The sequence below is a fragment of the Hibiscus syriacus genome, unplaced genomic scaffold, assembly GCF_006381635.1.
Source record: "Hibiscus syriacus cultivar Baekdansim isolate YM2019G1 unplaced genomic scaffold, ASM638163v2 tig00110678_pilon, whole genome shotgun sequence".
Classification (NCBI taxonomy): Eukaryota; Viridiplantae; Streptophyta; class Magnoliopsida; order Malvales; family Malvaceae; genus Hibiscus; species Hibiscus syriacus.
The window spans coordinates 37,254-59,145 of record NW_024062822.1 but is presented as its reverse complement, the minus strand read 5'-3'; the positions used below and the strand labels follow the sequence as shown (position 1 = coordinate 59,145).

Below are 21,892 nucleotides of genomic sequence, written 5' to 3'. Positions count from 1 at the left end.
CTTAATAAAGAATGGAGTGCTCTCTTTAGAGTATGTGAAGTCGGAAAGGAACCTAGTAGATCCATTTACCAAAGGGTTAAGTCGGAAGCTGGTCCTAGATTCGTCCAGGGGGATGGGTCTAAAGCCCATTGATTGAGGAATTCATGGTGGATACCCAACTTAGTTATCTAAGTTCCATGTGGTCAAACGAAACCATGGAAAGACTCATAGTGCACATTCCTACTGCCTATCCCTATGATGAATAATGTGCATGCCCAATATGAGCTTAATTGTTCTTAATAAATTCATAGCCCATGCTTTGGGTGGTCTTAGTGAGAAAGACTTGATGAATTTACTGATTTTTGGATGAATATCTATTCTTAATAAGTTCATAACCCAGAGTGAGTGGGTAGGAAATGATGAACTTACCGACAGAAAGGTTGAGTTTGTTAAACTCTTAATAAATTCAAATCCAAGTATTTGGATGGTTCTAGTAAGAAGGACTTACTGAATTTACCGATAAATGAGGTTGAATATTTATTCTTAATAACTTCTTAGCCCAGAGTTTGGGTGGTTCATTAATAATGAACTTGAAGAAAGTCACCATACCCTTTGTGAGGTTGAGCTATTATAAAAGCTCTTAATTATTTCATATCCCTTTTTAAAGGGTGATTTATGTTGAGATAAACTTGATGAAATAACCTATGTAAGTGAGAAGGGTTAGCCGCCTTCTATGAAAAATGTTGGGCCATTTTTCTAGCACACTTACTAGAATCCTGAGGTAAGATGGCCAAATATATACTTTGTATATATATATCTTACACATCGAGGACTCAGGTGGATGAAGGGGTTAGTTGTGTGTTATGAGTTTACCCTGATCTTAGAAAGTTTCAGACTAGTTTCACTTATCTAAGAGAAGGATTGCTCATCATCACCATGTACTAGTTCCAGATATGTTCACTAGTGCTTAAGCAACTAATCTCGCTATTGCTCTTCTGGAAAGTTTGTTTTCGAGTTTCAGAAGATTTCTTTTGCATTAGTGGGGGAATGTTGGTAATGCTCAATCCCACATAGTATTGGAAATACTATTGGGAATGGTATTTAAGGCTTGGCTTTCCCACTTCCTTGTTGAGTGATAGAGAACAAGGGGGACTCTCGCGCAACGCCGCCGTCCGTCCGTCCGACCGTCCGTCTCGTCTCGTCTCGGCTTGGCACGGCACGGCACGGTACGGCTCGGCTCGTGGTCGTGGTCGTGGTCGTGGTAATACGTGTCTTCGACACGTCCTCGCGGATACTATCTTTTTAGAGAAAATTCTTGAGAAATTTCTCTTTGAAAGAAACAAATGGAAAAATGTGAAAGATTTCAACTGATATTTATAGGCTGCTGAGGACTGTTTAATTTCAAATGATAACAGCTGGTTTATGAGAGTTATCAGAAATTAAACAACTTTTCCTAAATTAAATCAAAAAACGTTAAGATGTATCTGGACTGATTTCCAGCTTTGTACAGAGGATACAAGCTGTTAATATCAATAGTTATAGGAGTTATTTGATTTAATTTCATGGGTTACATGATATAATTTCGAGAGTTATAATAGTTGAACAATGATGCAATGAACTTAAACTATTTTTGAGTCAGGTTCATCTAGACGTTTCAACTGTTACAAAAGAAGAGATTTAATCCTGAAATTTTATGGACGATTTTAACCCTATTTCTAGCCTATAAATAGAGGGATATATTCAGCTTCTTAACTCACTCTCAACATTCACAATTCACTCTCAAAGTGTTTTATGCAATTATTCTTTCTGTGCTTTCCGATAAGAAGAGCAATACCACCAGCAGTCCACTCTGATTTCGGGTGTACGGAATTCGGAGCGACCGTGTTAACCTCGGGGGACGGTCCGCCTACTACAGCGATTACACACATCGTGGCGAATTCGTTTCTAAGGCAGTGGTTTTTGCCACGACACGGTTTACGAATTTATTCCTTTTAATTACTGTTTATATTTCCAGTCAGTGCTAACGGTGTAGTTTTGCAGTTCATATATCCAACAAATCCTACAGAGGTACCTCCTAGTCCGGCATCTTTTTGTGGCAGTCCGCATGAAGAATTTTGTACGGAGGTCGATTATCTCAGCCCAATATCAACACCGTATGTGACTTTGGGGAGGATAATACCATACGCCTGGCTTTCAGAGAGATCAGTTCTAATTTTAATGGTATTGCAACTTCCCCTGTCATGCATAATGTGCATGAAACATACTTGTTCTTATTCCAAATCTAGTTTTAAAATCCTTACATGCCAATCTTTTTATTTATCGATCATCGATCAGAGCTGAGGAGGCAACTGAACAAAATAGAGTCCGATAAGGCAAACCGCATAACTATTGAGCAGGAGCTTACTGAATTTGAAACAATGAAACCAGAGGACCACGCATGCACAAGGATACGTAAGAGATCTGCTTATTGCTTCCGGATTGTATGATGGTTTGTGTGACAAATCCTTCTTATCAAGGTGGTATCCATTAGCGAAGCCTATAAGCAAATCCGTCTTTGAACAAGTGGAAGGATATCATAGAAAATCAGCCAAGGAGAATGACAAGAAGGTAGATCACAAACTGTTACTTGATTTGTCGAATGAAGCACTTTCGACCATACTCGCGCCACTGGTGACCATGTCGAGGTTCAGGCGAAAGATTCTCAGTTCCATCATATCAACACCTCCGGAGAGAAGGAAACTATTGAATTCTGTGTGGGAGATTGTCCACAATAATTTAAATCCTCCAAACGATAGATACAACTACTCACTCGATACTATAGTGGCCGGAGATCTGGGATCCACCCCATGGACCGACTTGGTGGACGAGGAAACTAATGGTTTGGGAAGAGAAGTGGAATGGCACATTATTGGAGATCTGGTTGAGGAAATTGTGAAGGACATGCATTTATGAGTGTTATAGGAAGCAGCTATTAAAGTAGGGAGACAGTGAAGGCAAACACGTAGAGGTGATTCTTTTACAAAAGGTGAACGTTGATGGGAGATTGTACATATTATTTTGCTGAGTTTGTGACATACAGAGGTTAAGTTGATGAGGTTTATACATACGGTACATGATTGCTTATTAGTCGTGTTTTTTTTCGTAAAAAATATATTTCTTATTTATTGGGAATTTGTTGCTCTAATCTTATGTGTCTGGTATTTTCATAATAACAATAGTAGAGCTATATATAAACATATATAATATTTTATATCAAGGGGCGTACTTGTACTACTTTAGAAAATGAATTTAATAAACGAAAATAAATTATCAATAAAAAAAATATTTAAAATATATATAAATTTAAACTTTTTGGATGAAGCAACTGAAAGTTGAATCATTCCATTTTATCATTTTTTTAATCTAAAATCAGTTTAATTTTAATTTCAAAATAAATAAAAATAATAATTTAATCAAATTTTAATTTTTCTATACCGAACAGACTGATCCAACGGGCCGCTTACCCTACTATACATATTAAGCCATTACTCCCGCCCCTTGGGTCATAGTGTTAACATTGCTTAAATTGGGTATCCCTTGTTGGTTATGGGTCATAGTGTTAACATTGCTTAAATTGGGTATCCCTTGTTGGTTAAGTATAACAGCTCCTAATCCTTCTCTTCGGTTGTAAATGTGACCTAGACTTGCAACACCCTTTCAAGTTTAAAAACAAAGAACTTGACTGATTTAGGACCACTATTACCTTACCAATTGTCGAAGAAGAATAGAACCTAGAGATTGTTCACAATGTTTGTTAGGTACACCAAATTGTCCTGTCCGGTCCAAAACTCAAGTATCCAAGAAAAAAGCAAAAGAAAGAGGTAACCAAGAATCCAAGACAAGATAAGCTGTTAATTGTGACTGATCATTCAAGCAAAGGAAATCAAAGACAATGAATCCCAATGTCTGAAATACTTTATTTCCTATTATTAATTAATAACACTCCCCCAAATTATCATATTTATCATTGTAATAAGAAGCATTAGAATATGGCTAATCATTTCGGTGTAGGGATGGGCATGGAATTTAAATCCAACGGGTTATGATATAATCAGATCGGATTTTTTTTTAAAAAAATCAGGATTTAAGTCGGATTTTTTAGAAAATACATTCGGGTTAAGTTATGTTCGACCTTTTGGTGAAAAATACTCAACCGACCCTAAAAAAATAAAAAAAATACCTTATATATTTAGAGATAATTATAATAATAAGCTTTTATATATTAACATTTTTAATTTAGCCCTATTTTATTGAATTCTGAAATTTAATTTTTATATTTTTTATAGAAACGATAGTATTATTAAAAAGTCAAAATATTTGAAATTACAATAATAGTTTACAACTATCATCGTAAACTAAAAATATAATTTGGACTTTCCCTATAACATTGAAACTAGACACTTTAGATCTTATAAGGATCATACATGGAAAATTTTGAAAACATTTTGATATTTCGATATAACAAATTAAGTTAAATGAATTTTAAGATTGTGCAATAAGGTTTTCTAAGTATATTCGATATAATTATTCGAATATCAAAACATTACATTAAATCTTTCAAAAATCATTTTTAATCCTTACTCAAGTGTAAAATTAAGTTTTAATCTTAAAACAATTTCAAAATAATTTTACAAAGTATTTCGAACCATTTCAAAACCAAAAATTCCAGATTGCTCAGAGGGAACCGATTCCCCCTGAATGGTTTGGCTCCGAGAATTCCAGTATGCTCGGAGGGAACCGATTCTCCCCCAGGGGGTACCGATTCCCCCCCCCTTGTGTAACGGTCGAAATATTTGAATTTTACACTTAGGGAACCGATTCTCCATAGGGGGTATCGATTCCCCCTACGCTCCAAGCTGTTTTATTAATTGTTTTCACACTAAAACTGCTATATCATCTTCTCTAATCATCCCCAACGTTTAGAAGTGATTCAAGGTGTATTTAAGCAAGCTTAGAAGCCATTGATCAATAACAAGAAACATCAAGCAACTAGAATCAAGAGAGAATCAAAGAGAAAGCATCAAACCTCAAGTTTGAGCATTTCAAGCCTATTTTTCATTCAATATTCATCTTGCTTTCAAGAACACTTATTGTGCTGAATTGTATTCATTTTTTAGTGTTCTATTCTTTGTTCTAGAATTGTGCAAGCAATCTACCTTGTGAGGATTTCCTTGTAAGTTTGCAAATTTGTCTTGTTCTCTTTGGGAGAGAGTGTTCTCAAGAATTTGGGGTATAATTCTTGAGGGTTTGTAAGGTTACTCTTTGTCCTCAAAAGAAAGACAAATTAGTGAATTTGTGGAAAATCCTTAGTGTGGATAGATAAGGTAGTGGACGTAGACTTTGGTTGAGAAAGTCGAACCACTTTAAATCGCTGTGCAATTTATTTCAATTTTCTGCAAAAGCTTTCACCAAAATTTTTATTACCAATTCACCCCCCCTCTTGGCCAATTCCGTCAATCGATTAACTCAACAATTGGCATCAGAGCCTAACTCATTTGAAGGTTTAATCGCCTCTTGAGTCGATTCAGGAAGAGTTACATCGATAATCAAAGTCATCAATGGCTTCTACTTCAAACTTCAACTCCGGTCTTGATTCGATGCCCGTCAACAAGCCTCCTTTCTTCAATGGGGCTAATTATGCCTATTGGAAAAATAGGATGATGTACTTCATTCAAGCAAGTGACATGGGAGCATGGAATGTCGTAGAAGAATGATACTTCAAGCCTCTCACTCATCCAAGATTATGGAGTGAAGGAGAGACAAAAATGTTCCAGCTCAACTCCAAAGCCATCCATATCATATTTTGTACTCTTGGACCAGATGAATACGGAAGAGTTTCATCTTGTACAACTGCCAAAGAAATATGGGACAAACTTCAAGTCACTCATGAAGGTACCGATGAGGTAAATAAATCTAAAATTAGTATTCTAACGCATAGCTATGAAAATTTCAAGATGAAACCAAATGAATATATCAAAGCTATGACGGATAGATTCTCAACAATTGTCAATGGTATCAAATCATATGGAGAGATCATTTCAAATGAAAAGCTTGTGAGGAAGTTAGTCTACTCCCTCCCAAAGTCGTGGCAATCAAAGAAGAAGGCAATCATCGAGTCTAAGGATCTAACATCCTTAACTCTTGAAGAGCTAATCGGTTCACTACTCACTCATGAAATGATGCTTGAAGATGAGGTGGACCTTGATAAGATTGAAGAGACACCAAAGGAGAAGGAGAAGAAGAAAAACATTGGAGTTGCTCTCAAATCCACAAAAATGAGAGTGACTTGGATGAAGATGACGATGACGAGGAAATGGCATTGTTTGCCAAACGGTTCAGAAAAATGATGAGACCTTACCGAGGAAGAAAATTCAAACGAAATAAAGGCCTCAAAAATGAACCAAAAGAGAAGGACCCGATCATTTGATATGAATGCAAAAAGTCGGGGCATGTCAAATATGATTGCCCATAATTGAAGAGAAAGGGCCAATCAAAGAATAAGCACAAGGCTCGTGTGACTACATGGAGCAATGAAGAAGGTTCCGATGAAGAGGAACAAGAAGTAGCAAACTTGTGCTTAATGGCATTCGGGGAAGATTCTAAGGTAACCTCTAACTCATCTGATTTTGATGATTTATCCTATGATGAGTTATTAGAGGAATATAATGGGTTGGCTATGGATTATGAGAATTTTTTTTAAAAATATAAAAATGATGTTTCAAAATTGAAAAATGAAAATAAACTCATATCCAAAACCAACAACGATCTTGAAAGTAAAATCAAAGATTTGCAAATCAAACTATAAGAGTTTGAAAAGAAAAATTTGGATTTGCAAAATTTACTTTCAAAGGTCAATGATGATCATCAAAAGAAAATTGATGATCTTAAAACTTCTTTTGATAAAGTTGGAACAAAACGTTTTGAAAATGGAGAAAATTCAAAATCCAACTTTGTTAGAAAATTTTTTAAAAACTACAATCATAGAGGTCCCCAAAGAACCTCTAATGGAAAAATCGTTATAAGTATATGGGTTCCTAAAGAGCTCATTACTACTAAAGATAAGGATATCCTACACAAATGGATACCTAAGGGAACTAGGATTTTGGAAACTATTGAATATGGACCCAAAAGAATTTGGGTACCAAAAATTAGAAATTAATCTATGTTTGTAGGAAAAGGAGCATTGCTACAAGGCACAGGAAACAAATACAAATTCATGGTACCTTGATAGTGGATGCTCAAGACACATGACCGGAGACAAAAACTGGTTCATTGAACTTAACGCCAAAAATGAAGAAGAAGTGACTTTTGGTGATGATTCAAAAGGTCACATTGAAGTTATTGGTACTATTGGTAATACCTCTTCCATACAAATTAAGAATGTTTTATATGTGAATGGATTAAAGTATAATCTATTAAGTATTAGTCAATTTTGTGATAAGGGATTCAATGTCATGTTTGATATTAATGGTTGTAAAGTCATTGACATTGCATCTAATCGGATTATGCTTGTTGGTCATAGAATAGGAAACATATACATGGTGCATTTAGATTCTATTGATATGACTAATTTGTGCCTAGTTGCTAAGGATGAACATGATAGTTGGTTATGGCATAGAAGACTAGGACATGCTAGTATGAGTGTTTTGCAACGGCTAACTCAAGGTGATTTAGTTCGAGGGTTGCCTAAGCTTAAATTTGATAATGATAAAATCTGTGATGCTTGTGCTAAAGGAAAACAAAAGCGAGTTTCTTTTAAATTCATTAATGACGTATCAACTAGTAGAGTATTACAATTGATCTATATATATCTTTTTGGGCCAACTAGGACTACTAGCTTGGGTGGAAAACAATATGCATTTGTCTTGGTAGATGACTACTCTAGATATTTGGGTTCTATTTTTAAGTACTAAAGATGAAGCATTAGAACATTTCATCACATTTTCAAAAATAATCCAAAATGAAAAAGGTTACTCTATAACTAGTGTTAGGAGTGATCATGGCACTGAATTTGAAAATCTTGGATTTATTGAGTTTTGTAATTATAATGGTATTAGCTATAATTTTTCAGCACCTAGAACCCCTCAACAAAATGGAGTTGTTGAGAGGAAAATTTGAACTTTAGAAGAAATGGCTAGAACCATGCTTTGTGAAATTAATTTGCCAAAATATTTTTGGGCGGAAGCCACAAATACCGCTTGTTATGTTATAAATAGAGTAATGATTAGGTCAATTTTAAAGAAAACTCCATATGAAATTTTCAAAAATAAAAAGCCTAACATTAGCTATTTTCATCCTTTTGGATGTAAATGTTTTGTTTTAAACAACGGTAAAGAGAACCTTGGCAAATTTGATGCTAAAAGTGATGAAGGAATTTTTTTGGGTTATTCCTTAAATTCTAAAGCTTATCGAGTATTTAATAAAAGAACTTTAGTTGTAGAAGAGTCTATACATGTTGTTTTCGATGATAATCCCCTTCCGAGGAAGGATTCTTGTGTGAATGATGATGTATGTGTTATAAATACAAATGACGTTAGACATGACGTTGGAGAACCATCATCAAAGGAAGAAACGAAAAATGAGGAAACGAAAAATGAGGAAACTCATGATCCTCTTGAGAATCCAACCATTGAAGAAAGGGAAGTATCTTATCCAAGAGAGTACAACTATGTCAAGGATGGTGAAATTATAGGTGATCCATCCAAAGGGGTAACAAATCGATCTTCTCTTAGAAATATTTGTAATTATATTGCATTTATCTCATGCATAGAGCCTAAGAATATTAAAGAAGCATTAAATGATGAACATTGGATTATGGCTATGCAAGAAGAGTTAAATCAATTTGAGAGAAATAAAGTATGGACATTAGTTGAAAGGCCTAGTAATAAATCTACTGTAGGTACTAGATGGGTATTTAGGAATAAGCTTGATGAGAGTGGTAATATAGTGAGAAACAAGGCTAGACTTGTTGCTCAAGGGTATACTCAAGAAGAGGGCATAGACTATGATGAAACATAAGCTTCCGTAGCTAAGATGGAAGCAATTAGAATGTTACTAGCATTTGCATGTTTTCATGAATTTAAATTATATCAAATGGATGTTAAAAGTGTTTTTTTAAATGGTTTTATAAAAGAAGAAGTTTATGTGGAACAACCTCCAGGTTTTGAAGATTCAAAATTTTCGGATCATGTTCTTAAATTGACAAAAGCACTTTATGGTTTAAAACAAGCTCCAAGTGCTTGGTATGAAAGATTGTCAAATTTTTTAATTGAAAAAGGTTTTTCAAAAAGGAAGGTTGACACTAAATTGTTTTTAAAGAATAAAGGTAAAGATTTATTAGTAGTTCAAATTTATGTTGATGATATAATATTTGGTTCTACTAATGAAGTTCTTTGCCAAGAATTTTCTAAGCTAATGCAAAGTGAATTCGAGATGAGCATGATGGGGGAGCTCTCATTTTTCTTGGGACTCCAAATCAAGCAAAGAAAAGATGGCATCTTCATCAATCAAGCTAAGTACATCAAAGATATGCTCAAGAAGTTTGGACTAGAAAATGGAAAACCTCATGACACTCCAATGAGCTCTTCAACAAAGCTTGACTTAGATGAAGTAGGTAAATGTGTAGATGTTAAACTATATAGGTCAATGATTGAATCTCTACTTTATCTAACTGCAAGTAGACCGGACATTATGTTTAGTGTTTGCTTATGTGCTAGATTTTAATCATGCCCTAAGGAATCACATTTACTAGTTTGTTAAGAGAATCTTTAGATACCTTAAGGACACTCCTAGTTTAGGACTTTGGTATCCTAGAGACTCTAGCTTTAGATTGCATGCTTTTTCTGATCCGGATTATGGAGGATGCAAATTAGATAGGAAAAGCACCTCCGTTACTTGCCAATTCCTTGGAAATATGTTGATTTCTTGGTTTTCAAAGAAACAAAATTGTGTTGCATTATCTACCACTGAAGCCGAATACATTTCTGCTGGTAGTTGTTGTGCATAAGTTTTATGGATGAAACAACAACTTTGTGATTATGGAATTGAAGTTGGTACCATTCCTATCAAGTGTGACAATACTAGTGCTATTTGTCTCACTAAAAATCCCATCCAACACTCTAGAACTAAGCACATTGAAATAAGACATCACTTCATTAGAGGCCATGTCACTAAGGAAGATGTAGTTCTAGAATTTGTTGATACTTTGCACCAATTAGCGGATATCTTTACAAAACCTTTAGGCAAGGAAAGATTTTGGACACTTAAGAGAGAATTAGGTTTAACCAACCTATCTTCACTTAGTGTTTAAAATAATTTTAGCACTTTTAAGACTAAATAAAAAAAATGCTAATTTTTATTGCATTCATTGCTATTAGTTAGGGGGAGTTTATGATTCTTGATGAAAAATTATTTTTATGTTCAAATATCGTTTAAAGAATAATTTGATTGTTTGAACATGATTAATTTCAATATATGAGTTGCCAATACCACTAGAGAAAATTAATTTAGCATTTTGTGTGTTTAAAATCAGATTTTAGCATTTTGGTGCAGAGGGAATCGATACCCCCTAGGGTTCTGGATTTTAACACGGGCAGAACCCTTAAATCCTCAAAACCTTCTTATCTTCTTCCTTCACGCTGTTTCTTCCCTCTACTCTCTCAAATCTCCATTCTTGCCTCAAATCAACATTTTTAATCGGAATTCACTTCAAATATCATCTTCTAAACCTGTTGGAATCATCAAAAACGTGCAAACTTCATCTAATCTCACTCAAATCCGAAATCCTTCAAGGTATTTTTCCAAAACTTCTATTTTATCAATTTATGAACATAGAATTGGTTTTAATTAGTTCTAGGTTGAACTTTAGATCGGCATTGATTGTTTAGTGATTAGAAACTAGGTATTACAACTAATTTCATCAAAAACACAAGAATTTTTCAAAAATTTTGAAATTTTTGAAATAAAAAAAATGTTTTTCAAATTATTGTGTTTTGATTGAATTATGTTGTTGTTATGAAAACTATACATATATTGTTTCTCAAAATCGTATTTTTCAAAAGTTTTCAAAAACTTTGCCCATTAGGATTAATTTTGAGAACCTTGAAATATTGAGGACTCAATTGAGTTTTGGGATTGATTGAATTGCATACATGTATTTTTCAAAATTGCAGGTTATCCATTCTATTCCGATTTCCTAAATCATGTCCAATCCTAAACGTGCTAGGTCATCATCTAGTCGCTCACACCGTCAACCAAATCCACCTCCAAATCCTCCTCCTATTCCTGAAAATCCAATTCCTAATCCTAATCCCATTGATCCTAATTTGTCTATTCAAAACTCGTGCTTCAATCATCCTGGTCCTAGAAATCATCGTTTTTTGTATTATCAATATTTCGACTCTTACAAAATTAGAGAAAAACGTATTCCTTCTCGTCAAGCTATGTTAGATATTAATTTTAAATATCTTCCTCTTTTACAAGAGTGGAAATTTGACAAACTCTTTGAACTTGAACCCATTATCTACCATCAACTTGTTCGTATTTTCTATTCTAATGTCGTTTGTGTTAAAAACTGAACTGAAACCGAAACCATAGGAATTCGTTCCTACCTCCTAGGACAATTCTTATATATTGACTCGACTTACATAGCCAATGCATTCGGATTAGATAATGATGGTATTTCAAATGAAAAACAAATCTTAGGATCTCGTTATAAAAGAAGGGATAGTGCAAGTGTCTTAGACCTTCATGAATGTTTTCTTCATCTAATAATTTCTTGGTGGTTTCGACCATCCGGAGGTCATTATTCTACTCTTAGAGCCTTGTATCTTTGGTGGTTACATTGTTTAGAAAACAGTATTAAAATAAACCTACCTCAGATCATTTTTGTTGAAATTGTTGAAACCGTAAATCTTGTTCCTAACAAGAAACTATGTTCATCTCTAGTTTACGGTTGCATTTTAAGTAATCTATTTTCTAAAGTCGGGCTTAGAGTAGGTCTAGATGCCTCATTTCCTCTAAAGAAACAAATTAATCTTCTTTCTTTAACAAGAGCGGGATGGATAAAGGATAATGAAACTGGTGAATGGGTTCGATCGTCTGAAAATACTCCGGGAGCTAGTTCTTCACGAGCTCAACCAGAAGCTGATGACGATCCCGAGCTTCAACAATTAATGAGAGACATCGATGAAGCCGAAGATGAGCCTGAGCATCCCGAGGAGCAAGCACAACAAATGCATCAAATGCCTCCATATTTTCAATCCTTTATGGAGACATTCAATTTCCGATATGCTACCATGGATTCGCGTTTTACTTCTATAGAGTCACATTTATCCACAATGGGAGCTCAACAATTAGAATTTCTTCGGGAGATGCATGCAAACAATGAAGCAACCAACGCGCGTATTAATGAACTCACTCACGAAATGGCCGCTATGCGAGCTCGTTTTCCTCCTCCTGATCCGGATGTTTGATTCTGCGCTTAACTTTAAAAACTTTGAACTAAAAGATTATTGTTTTAACATTTTGATTATTTTGGGATGTTTGAATTTGTGGATTGATTGATTTTGAATTTGTTTGAATTTATGGATGGTGAGAACTTATATATTTGGTGTGGTTAAATTTATTCATTATTGCATCATTTACATCATTTTAGCAATATGACCAATTTTGCCATGTCACATTAAATATGAATATTGATTATGAAACTAATGGCTAACGTTTCTCTTGATTGTGATCTTAGCAGCTTAAACTATATAATCAATTGGCTAAATGATTTCAAAACCTTGTTTAAAATTCTTTACAAATGTCTTTTTGATTTAACAAAAAGTGGGAGAAGTGTTAAAGTTTTAAAGAGGAGTAAGTGTTAAAGTAAGGGGGAGTAATTTTCAAAAACATTGATTTTTGATTTCAAAATCTTAAAATTACTAAAATATTTTGTTATATCAAAAAGGGGGTGATTGTTGAAAACATTTTGCTATTTCGATATAACAAATTAAGTTAAATGAATTTTAAGATTGTGCAATAAGGTTTTCTAAGTATATTCGATATAATTATTCGAATATCAAAACATTACTCTAAATCTTTCAAAAATCATTTTTAATACTTACTCAAGTGTAAAATTAAGTTTTAATCTTAAAACAATTTCAAAATAATTTTACAAAGTATTTCGAACCATTTCAAAGCCAAAAATTCCAGATTGCTCAGAGGGAACCGATTCCCCCCCAAGGGGGTACCGATTCCTCCTGAATGGTTTGGCTCCGAGAATTCCAGTATACTCGGAGGGAACCGATTCCCCCCCAGGGGGTACCGATTCCCCCCCTTGTGTAACGGTCAAAATATTTGAATTTTACACTTAGGGAACCGATTCCCCATAGGGGGTACCGATTCCCCCTACGCTCCAAGCTGTTTTATTAATTGTTTTCACACTAAAACGGCTATATTATCTTCTCTAATCATCCCCAACGTTTAGAAGTGATTAAAGGTGTATTTAAGCAAGCTTAGAAGTCATTGATCAATAACAAGAAACATCAAGCAACTAGAATCAAGAGAGAATCAAAGAGAAAGCATCAAACCTCAAGTTTGAGCATTTCAATCCTATTTTTCATTCAATATTCATCTTGCTTTCAAGAACACTTATTGTGCTCAATTGTATTCATTTTTTAGTGTTCTTTTCTTTGTTCTAGAATTGTGCAAATAATCTACCTTGTGAGGATTTCCTTGTAAGTTTGCAAACTTGTATTGTTCTTTTTGGGAGAGAGTGTTCTCAAGAATTTGGGGTATAATTCTTTAGGGTTTGTAAGGTTACTCTTTGTCCTCAAAAGAAAGACAAATTAGTGAATTTGTGGAAAATCCTTAGTGTGGATAGCTAAGGTAGTGGACGTAAACTTTGGTTGAGAAAGTCGAACCACTCTAAATCGCTGTGCAATTCTTTCAATTTTTGCAAAAGCTTTCACCAAAATTTTATTGCCAATTCACCCCCTCTTGGCCAATTCCGTATCGATTAACTCAACAAAAATGTTAAAAACTCAACCAAAAGACTCGAACAAAAATAGATACAAATAAATCTGATTGCATCGGTAAACGAACTATTAAAGGGAATTAAGCTATTGAAAGACCACCTAGAATTGCAAATCAGAGTCGAGCGCTGTGAGAAACTATCCACAAACGTAAAATCACGCATCCAAATTCAACCCGAAGGTTCATAGCAGGGAAGATCTACAAGATTTCAAATAAGCGCCATCTTGATAGTTGTGGCGTTGTCAAATCCAACCCTAAGAAAACATAAATAAAAGAACGGACAAACGATAGAAAAAAAATGAAAAACGTGTCACAAAGGCAGTAATAAACATGCAATACAACAAAGTTATTCTTATTAAAAAATAAAAGAAAAACAAAGAGAAAAGAAACCGGCAATCGACAACCAGTATCAAAATTGGTGTCGTCGCCGACTAAACAAAATCAAAGAAAAAATTAATCTAATTTATAAGAAACGATACAAACTCAAACAAATAAAAAAGAAGGCACAGGGAGAGCAGCTAAGGAAAGGGGATCATTTAAATTTTATAGTTCAATTTATAAATTTTATTTAGACAGTATATTAAAATTTAATTATTAATAATGCTTAATTAATTATTACAAAATGATTTAATTATTGATGTAGTATTAAAGAAACCAACTATTGTTCACAATCCTAACACACCGTTAATAATCTATGGCTTTGCTTAGGCCTTACACAATATATATTATATTATATGCTCCAATTATATGATTATAGTATCATTAATTGTAATATCATTTCATTTGCGGATGGAGAACCGATGGGCTATTCCTCCAATCAAATCTGTATTTTAATTGTCACCACCCATCTTTAATCATAAAAGGACAAATTTTGATATAATTGATTCATTAGGATGATTTGATTCGAAAAATTAAATTTTTCAATTTGAAAAAACTGATTCGAATTGACTTTGAGTTACAATTTCATAAACTCGACTCGAAAAAATTTTAAATTCGAATCGAGCTGTGAAATGCAACTCAATAACTCGAAACTTTTAGTAATTAGTGAATTTATTTTTAAGTTAGAGTCGAACCCTTGGACTTTGTATGATATATGTATATCACATATGAAAAAACTATAAATATATATATATATATTTGTATTGTATATATGTTTATAGAAAGTCATTTAAATTAGAATCAAATAATATTATAATATTATAAATATTTACAATTAAATTAAAATAGAAACTCGAAAAATCGACACAACTCGAAAAAATTTCAAGTCAACTCCAAGTTATAAAATAAGAGTCGAATAACTCAAATATTTTGACTCGACTTGATTAAACACTCATCCTAATGGTAGTAAAAATAGTGTATTATTGTAACCCAAAAAAATAGTGTATTATTTAAGTAAAGAAATCATATTATAAATATATAATTAATACAATATTAATATAAATTGATTAAAATATTACATTTATCTTTATTAAAATTAATTTTAAATAAAAATAATTATAATTATAATTTTCAAATATATAATATTATAATTCAATGTTGTAATTATATCGTATCATTATAAAAAAAATCCTTGAAAGCACAAGGAAGCAACAAATATAAAACCGTAAATTATTATAATTATGAAATTGATTTATATCATTTTATTCTATTTCTATATTTATAAATATAGCTATATTGGCAAATGATTTGAAGGGAAGTAAACTCTATAAGGATGGATCATGGATGGATCCTACCTTGATGGGGATAAGTCATATTTAGTCCTTTAACTTGCCCATTCTTTATATTTATATTGGTACCAAACTTTTTTTATTCACATTAGAGTACAAAGATTAAAATTATTAAATTAGAGTAAAATTACTAAAGCCGCAACTTACATACACTACAAGGATGAATAGAAACATTTTACCTAAAATTTAATAATATACTAGTAAGTATCCAAAAAAATGTCAAGTCAAAGTCAAAGAAAAAACATGCCTTTTTGCTAACATAAGCCGGGAAGCGCATTAAGCACTGTCAAGCTCCAACAGCCGACGATTTTTTTTTTTTATCTCTGTTTGTCCATTTCTTCACCCCTTTTCAAAGTTTTCTCCTTTCACCTTTTATACTTTTTTGTTTCTCTGTTCTTTTGCTTTGGTGAGGAGCACTGAGCAACCACTTGCTTTCCTTTCCTCCAAACAGAGACATGACAGGAAATCAAGATAGGGTTTTTTTTTTGTTATGATAGAGTGAAAATTAAAAGAAGAAGAAGAGAAAATCATGATAATGGAATGGGAAGGTGAAGAACGTCATCAAGAGAATCAAACCCAGAGAGATATGGTGAACGTAAATGTGAAAAATGGAGGAGTAATGTATGTCAAAGTGATGACGGATGAGCAGTTGGAGACTCTCAGGAACCAAATTGCTGTTTATGCCTCCATTTGCGAGCAGCTCGTTGAGATGCATAAGAATCTCACCGCCCAGCAAGATCTTGCAGGCCTCTCTCTTATCCTCTTCCCCCTTCTATCCATTACATGTTTGTCACCTTTCATTTATGGCTTCTCTCATGTCATGTCATGGCCATTTTATCTTCCTTTTTGCCATAATCTAAAAGGATTTTGCTCAAAGGTCTTTTTTTTTCCCCACTTGGGTCTTGTGTTCATGGTGAAGTGATGGTGGAAATGGCTTGGCGTTGCCTTTGACAGGAAACTTTTCTTCTGTATTGGTTTGGGTCAATTAGCTCTGCTTTGGTTCACTTGGGTCAATTTCTTGTTAGTTAGTTGAATGGGTTGACACGAATGAGTTAAAATACCCATTTAATGCTTTCGTTGTGAAGAACAATGATTCTTCAAATAATATATAGCAGACAATGATTTTTCACTTGGCTCTTAGTCTAGCTTCTTTGGTTGTGTCTCCTAACAATTAATGGGGGGTGTTGTTTGTGAACATATTGTCGAATTTCTGCGAAATGATGATTATGTTGTTTAACTCGGATACTTGATCTTCTCTCTCGCAGGTGGTAGGCTGGGAAACCTGTATTGCGACCCTTTAATGGCATCTGCAGGGCACAAAATTACGGCTAGACAGCGGTGGACACCGACTCCGGTGCAGCTCCAGATTCTGGAATGTATATTCGAACAGGGGACTGGAACTCCGAGCAAACAAAAGATCAAGGAGATAACCTCGGAGCTGAGCCAGCATGGCCAAATTTCCGAAATGAATGTCTATAATTGGTTCCAAAACAGACGGGCTCGGTCCAAGAGGAAGCAACTGGGATCATCATCCAACAATGCTGAATCAGAACAAGAGACGGAAGTCGAGTCAGCGAATGAAAAGAAGACGACAAAGCCCGAGAATCATCTGTCTCAGCAGAACCCTGCACCAAGAGCTGAAGATCTGTGCTTCCAGAACCCTGAGATGTCCCCCGAATTGCATTTCTTGAGTATCATGTCCAATCCAAATGTATACAGTGGTAAGCATGGATGGACTCAGATGAGCTGACGGTCCATGAAAATTTCAAATTCTGTTATAATTTAAATATTTTCTTTATAGAAGACCCTAATGATGCAGGAGATGAACATCTGTCCGGAAAATGGAAATGCCGGCAAGTTACGACATTTACGACCAGGCAGAAGACTACGGCATGGCAGGATGAGACATGAGATTCAGGTTGCGCAAACATGCCATCTCAGACTCTGTTCGGTGGGCTAGGGTCGACTGTGGAGATGAAGAATTTGGTTTAATCGTGGAACAATAGCATGCTTAACATAGTAAAGCTAATACTTCTAGTTTGAACATGGGATGAGCCAGTTAAGCTGGAAATAGACATCTTTCTATGATTTCTGTAGTGTGCCATTGTGTTTCGTCTTTGTCTTTTTGTTAATAGAAGGAACCCCATGAATGTTTTGGCGAGTTCTTCATTGAAACTAGGATCATGCTTGATTTTTCCGTAGGTGATGTTCTTCGGTCTGAGTTTGATAGTTAAAGTTTGGACATTTCAACATATGTTGGTTGGATAAATCTTGTGTAAATACATAAACGGTCCCAAAATAAATAAATCACGTGGATTGTATATATTATTGATAAGAGATTATATAAAAAAAATTCATAAATTCAATTAGACGATCAATTAATTAGATATCAATTCATGGTAAGATCGTATTGTATCCCTATGAAATAATGCAAGAGATAAACATTTGTCTCGAAGAACGAAAATGTCGAAGGTCCGAGGACGTTTGCATTCACGCATATATTCAATTTTTTTGTATTATGATTTTTTTTTAGTCTAAATAAGATGAAATTTAAATCATTAAATTCCAACACTCATATTACTAATAAATAGTCAGCCTATGAAACGGGACTTTAAATTTATTAAGTAAAATTATATGTTTGATTCTTGACATTATAAATTTTTGTAACACTTAATTCAGATTAATAACTAATAGTGATTACAAAACAAAACAAAACATACCTAGACTGTCTGTACTTCCTCATTCTGGCTCTTCCTCCTCCGACTTGGTTTCTCTCAAGAACCTTGAAATACCTTTTGGTATTTCAAGACTCCCCCACACAAAAACAAACCCTAATCTCAATCTCCTCAGCCCTATCTTTCTCTACAATCCTAAAACAAAACCAATTTCTTTCTTTTCCGGATATACACATATAATCAGGTATTTCAATCAAAATTCAGTCATTTTTCATTCCCTTTTTGTTTCCATTTGCATCTCATCGTTTTCGTTACTACTCCATCGTAATCATCCCTCTACAATCCCCGGATTTACGTTGCTTACCTCGTGGCTTTGTTTTAATCGCTCGGCCCTCCTCTTTCAATTTGGTTGTTAGTTTTGATTGCAAGATCATCAAATTTTCCATAGGTTTTACTGGTAATTCTGCAACAGAATCTGCAGATAGGGTTTTCAGTCTTTATGTCTTTCACGACGAATGAAATATCTTTCAATGATCACCTGCTTGCATTTATGCTATTTCCAAACTGGGTTTTATTTATTTATTTATCTGAGATTTTCTTTATTTGTTTTTTTGTCTTGTAATTCAGATTTTCTTTTTGGGTTTTGTTTACCATTGAACACTGAATCTATGATTGTTGAGGTTATAGAATCAATGTGAATATGAGCGGTTGGATTATCCTTGTAAATAATTTACTCATTCTCTTGTACTTCAGATTATAATAAGCTGGATTTAATGGAGGCTAACATTTGTGACATTAATCACTTGGACGCCGATGTCCTTTTGCCTCCTCGGAAGCGCCTGTTAGCAGGTTTTAAGAAACAGGCTTCGAATGCAAATGCCACGTCAGACCGGCCAATAACTTCTTCTTCCACTTCATCTCCTTCACCACCTTCACCATCATCTGCTACTTCATCAAGTGATGTTGATGCTCATCTTAATAACTTATTGAGTTCCCGTTTGAATAATCCTAACCTTTCTCCAGAGGAGATTTTCGAGGCCTCGAGAACAGCAGCTATTACCGCCGCTAAGGCTGCTGAAGCTGCCAGAGCTGCGGCAGAGGAGAAGGCTGCAATTGCAGCTAGCTATCGCTGCAGCTAAGAGTGCGTTGGACATAGCTACATTTTCTGATGATGCCGTTAGCAAGGATAGATACCTTAAAAAGAATAAGATTAAGAAGCATGTCCCAGTTCAAGTCTTATACAATAAACACCAACCGATTGAGAATTCTAGGGTAGATGAAGATTTAGCCCAAAGGTTGCATAGAGCAATCGATAGTTCTACGAGAATCTCATAAGGTTCACCAATATCTGAATGGAAAGGCCATCAACACAAAAGGCCTAAGAGCTTGCCAACTCTTGAGAGCACAAAGGTTCCCAATCGGGGTATTGTGTCGAGTGGAAGCCCCTCTTCCAAATTCTATGGAAGTACTATAGCAGCCAAAATCGATTCTGATGACTTGGTTAGGGAGCATGTGAAGGTAGCCAATGACGGAAAATCGGGGCAGTCGGTGTTGGACAATGGTGAAGCAGAGTCAGGTTATTCAATGGAGAAAGCTTGTGAAGATGCATATCCTTCCAGTAACAAGAGGGGAACAGTAAAGCTCAAGAATTTGCCCTTCAGTGTTTGTTCCTACAGGGATCGAGTGAATCACAAGGAAGAGATGATTACTAAGAGCTCCCCGTTGATGGAAAAGAAAATGGGTAATCCAACCGTTGTTAAGCCCGTGTTTTCCTTTGGAACTCTCTGGTGATGGTTTTATTTCTATTGAAGGTACACCACTGTGGAAATGCCAGGATTTCAAGGCCCCTGCATGTATCGAACAAAGCGAAGTCATGCAATCGTAATGATCGGTTCCGTTCTCGTACCATTTGGCTTCAAGGTTAGAGCTACAATAGCTGAGAGTAGGATTCACAATTCTCTTCTTAGAAATGAGTTTTACTCCACTTTTATCTTTTCTGCTTATCTCTGGTTTTGTAAGGAAGTTGAATTTGACAGAATGTACATTTGAATGCTCCAATTGCTTGCCTGGAAATAGAATAACACCCAATAATTGAAGTTGAGATAAAGAGGAATGCTATGCAATAAGAATTAGATGGCTCTTTCCTGGTTATTTTTTGCATATCCATCCGGCTTTCTGGGATGATACATAGATGTACTGAAACTTTAATCCCATATTGTTGTTTATTGGATACACACATAACACTATTCTAACGAGTTTTGTGAAGTTGATATAATATTTTTTTGATGGAATTCCAACGTTTCGACGTGCAATTTCCCGGTTTTGTCCTCGAAAACCGGTTCAGTATGAACATGAGTCATTAAAAATGGTAAAAGATTCTAACAAGTAGTTGTAATTATAAAGTGGATCAGCCAAACTTCCAAATTTCGTGATTTTACATATGGTCTGTGCACATGTTTCCAGCTGATGCAAGTGGATTGATATGCATTCCACTATGTGCTGTATATTCCCTTTTTTCTATTCTATTTCAGTTTATACATATGTAAGTCTAACTTCAACTAATCTAATTAATCAATTATCTATCACAAATTGTTTAATCTAATCAATTATTAACCCATAATTCAACAGCATTAACTAAACCCTTCCATACTTGGTTAAGTTATTCCCATTGTCTACCTGGGTTTTAACCCATCTGTCTATGTTACTTGAATCAAACCTGATTTATCCAACTTAGGTCCAACACAAATTAAGGTTAACGGATTAGTGCAGCTTGATGATAATGTAAGCAAATTAAATAAGCCCGTGGAAGGAGGAAGGTGTGATTAATTGGCTGGCAAGTAACCATCTAAATCCGGAATTACTCGGTCATTCTGTAATATGATACCGACGACGTTGCTTGCAACTTAATCCAATACTCGGGCAGTCAGCAATATAAATGGCAATGAATTTTTAAATGAAGTGATTGTTTATTTTGACATTATATATCTTTATTTATAATTAAGATTCGGAGGTTTCTGTATTAAACATGTTTATCAAAATCGGACCGGATCGGCCGGTTCAACCGATTGAACCGTGAACCAATGGCTTGTCCGGTTCGGTTACCTCACAAAACCGGCCTGGCAATAAACCGGCTGAAAATCGGTAGAATCGGAGTGAACCGGCTGAAAACCGGCAAAACCAATTTGAACCGCCGGTTCACTTTTTTTCTTTTAAAAAAAATTAAATCAAACGACATCGTTTGTTCAACGAGCCAAATCAAATTCGAGTATTGCTAAGCTCGACTTGAACTCGAAAACTTTAAAAGTAAGCTCAACTCGACTCAAAAACTCACGAGCTAAAAATTATCAAGTTCAACTCGAACTCGAAATATAATATTAAAACTTGAACTCGAAAAGGCTCGAACTCAAAAAAAAATTAAAAGTTCGATTGAAGCCTAAAATTTGAGCTCAATTG

At 34.6% G+C, this 21,892-nt stretch overlaps 1 protein-coding gene and 1 long non-coding RNA gene across 4 annotated transcripts; both read left to right on the top strand.

The window, feature by feature from the left end:
* Window positions 1-4,058: 4,058 nt before the first annotated feature.
* Window positions 4,059-18,004, top strand: LOC120138059 (WUSCHEL-related homeobox 13-like). Of its 2 annotated transcripts, XM_039153668.1 has the most exons (4): window positions 4,059-4,096; window positions 16,273-16,510; window positions 17,030-17,485; window positions 17,566-18,004. In XM_039153668.1, exons 2-4 carry the CDS (start codon window positions 16,294-16,296, stop codon window positions 17,673-17,675), a joined length of 783 nt encoding a protein of 260 aa, XP_039009599.1. In that variant the 5' UTR covers window positions 4,059-4,096; window positions 16,273-16,293; the 3' UTR covers window positions 17,676-18,004. The 2 variants fall into 2 exon arrangements, with proteins under 2 accessions (XP_039009599.1, XP_039009598.1); XM_039153667.1 differs by lacking the exon at window positions 4,059-4,096 and having other exon boundaries at window positions 16,127-16,510; window positions 17,566-18,003.
* A 491-nt stretch (window positions 18,005-18,495) lies between these two features.
* LOC120138152 lies at window positions 18,496-20,636 on the top strand. 2 transcript variants are annotated; one of them, XR_005517497.1, is made up of 3 exons: window positions 18,496-18,683; window positions 19,120-20,180; window positions 20,251-20,636. It is a non-coding gene; the product is annotated as an uncharacterized LOC120138152 (long non-coding RNA). The 2 variants fall into 2 exon arrangements; XR_005517496.1 differs by having other exon boundaries at window positions 18,497-18,683; window positions 19,127-20,180.
* The last annotated feature ends 1,256 nt before the right edge of the window (window positions 20,637-21,892 follow it).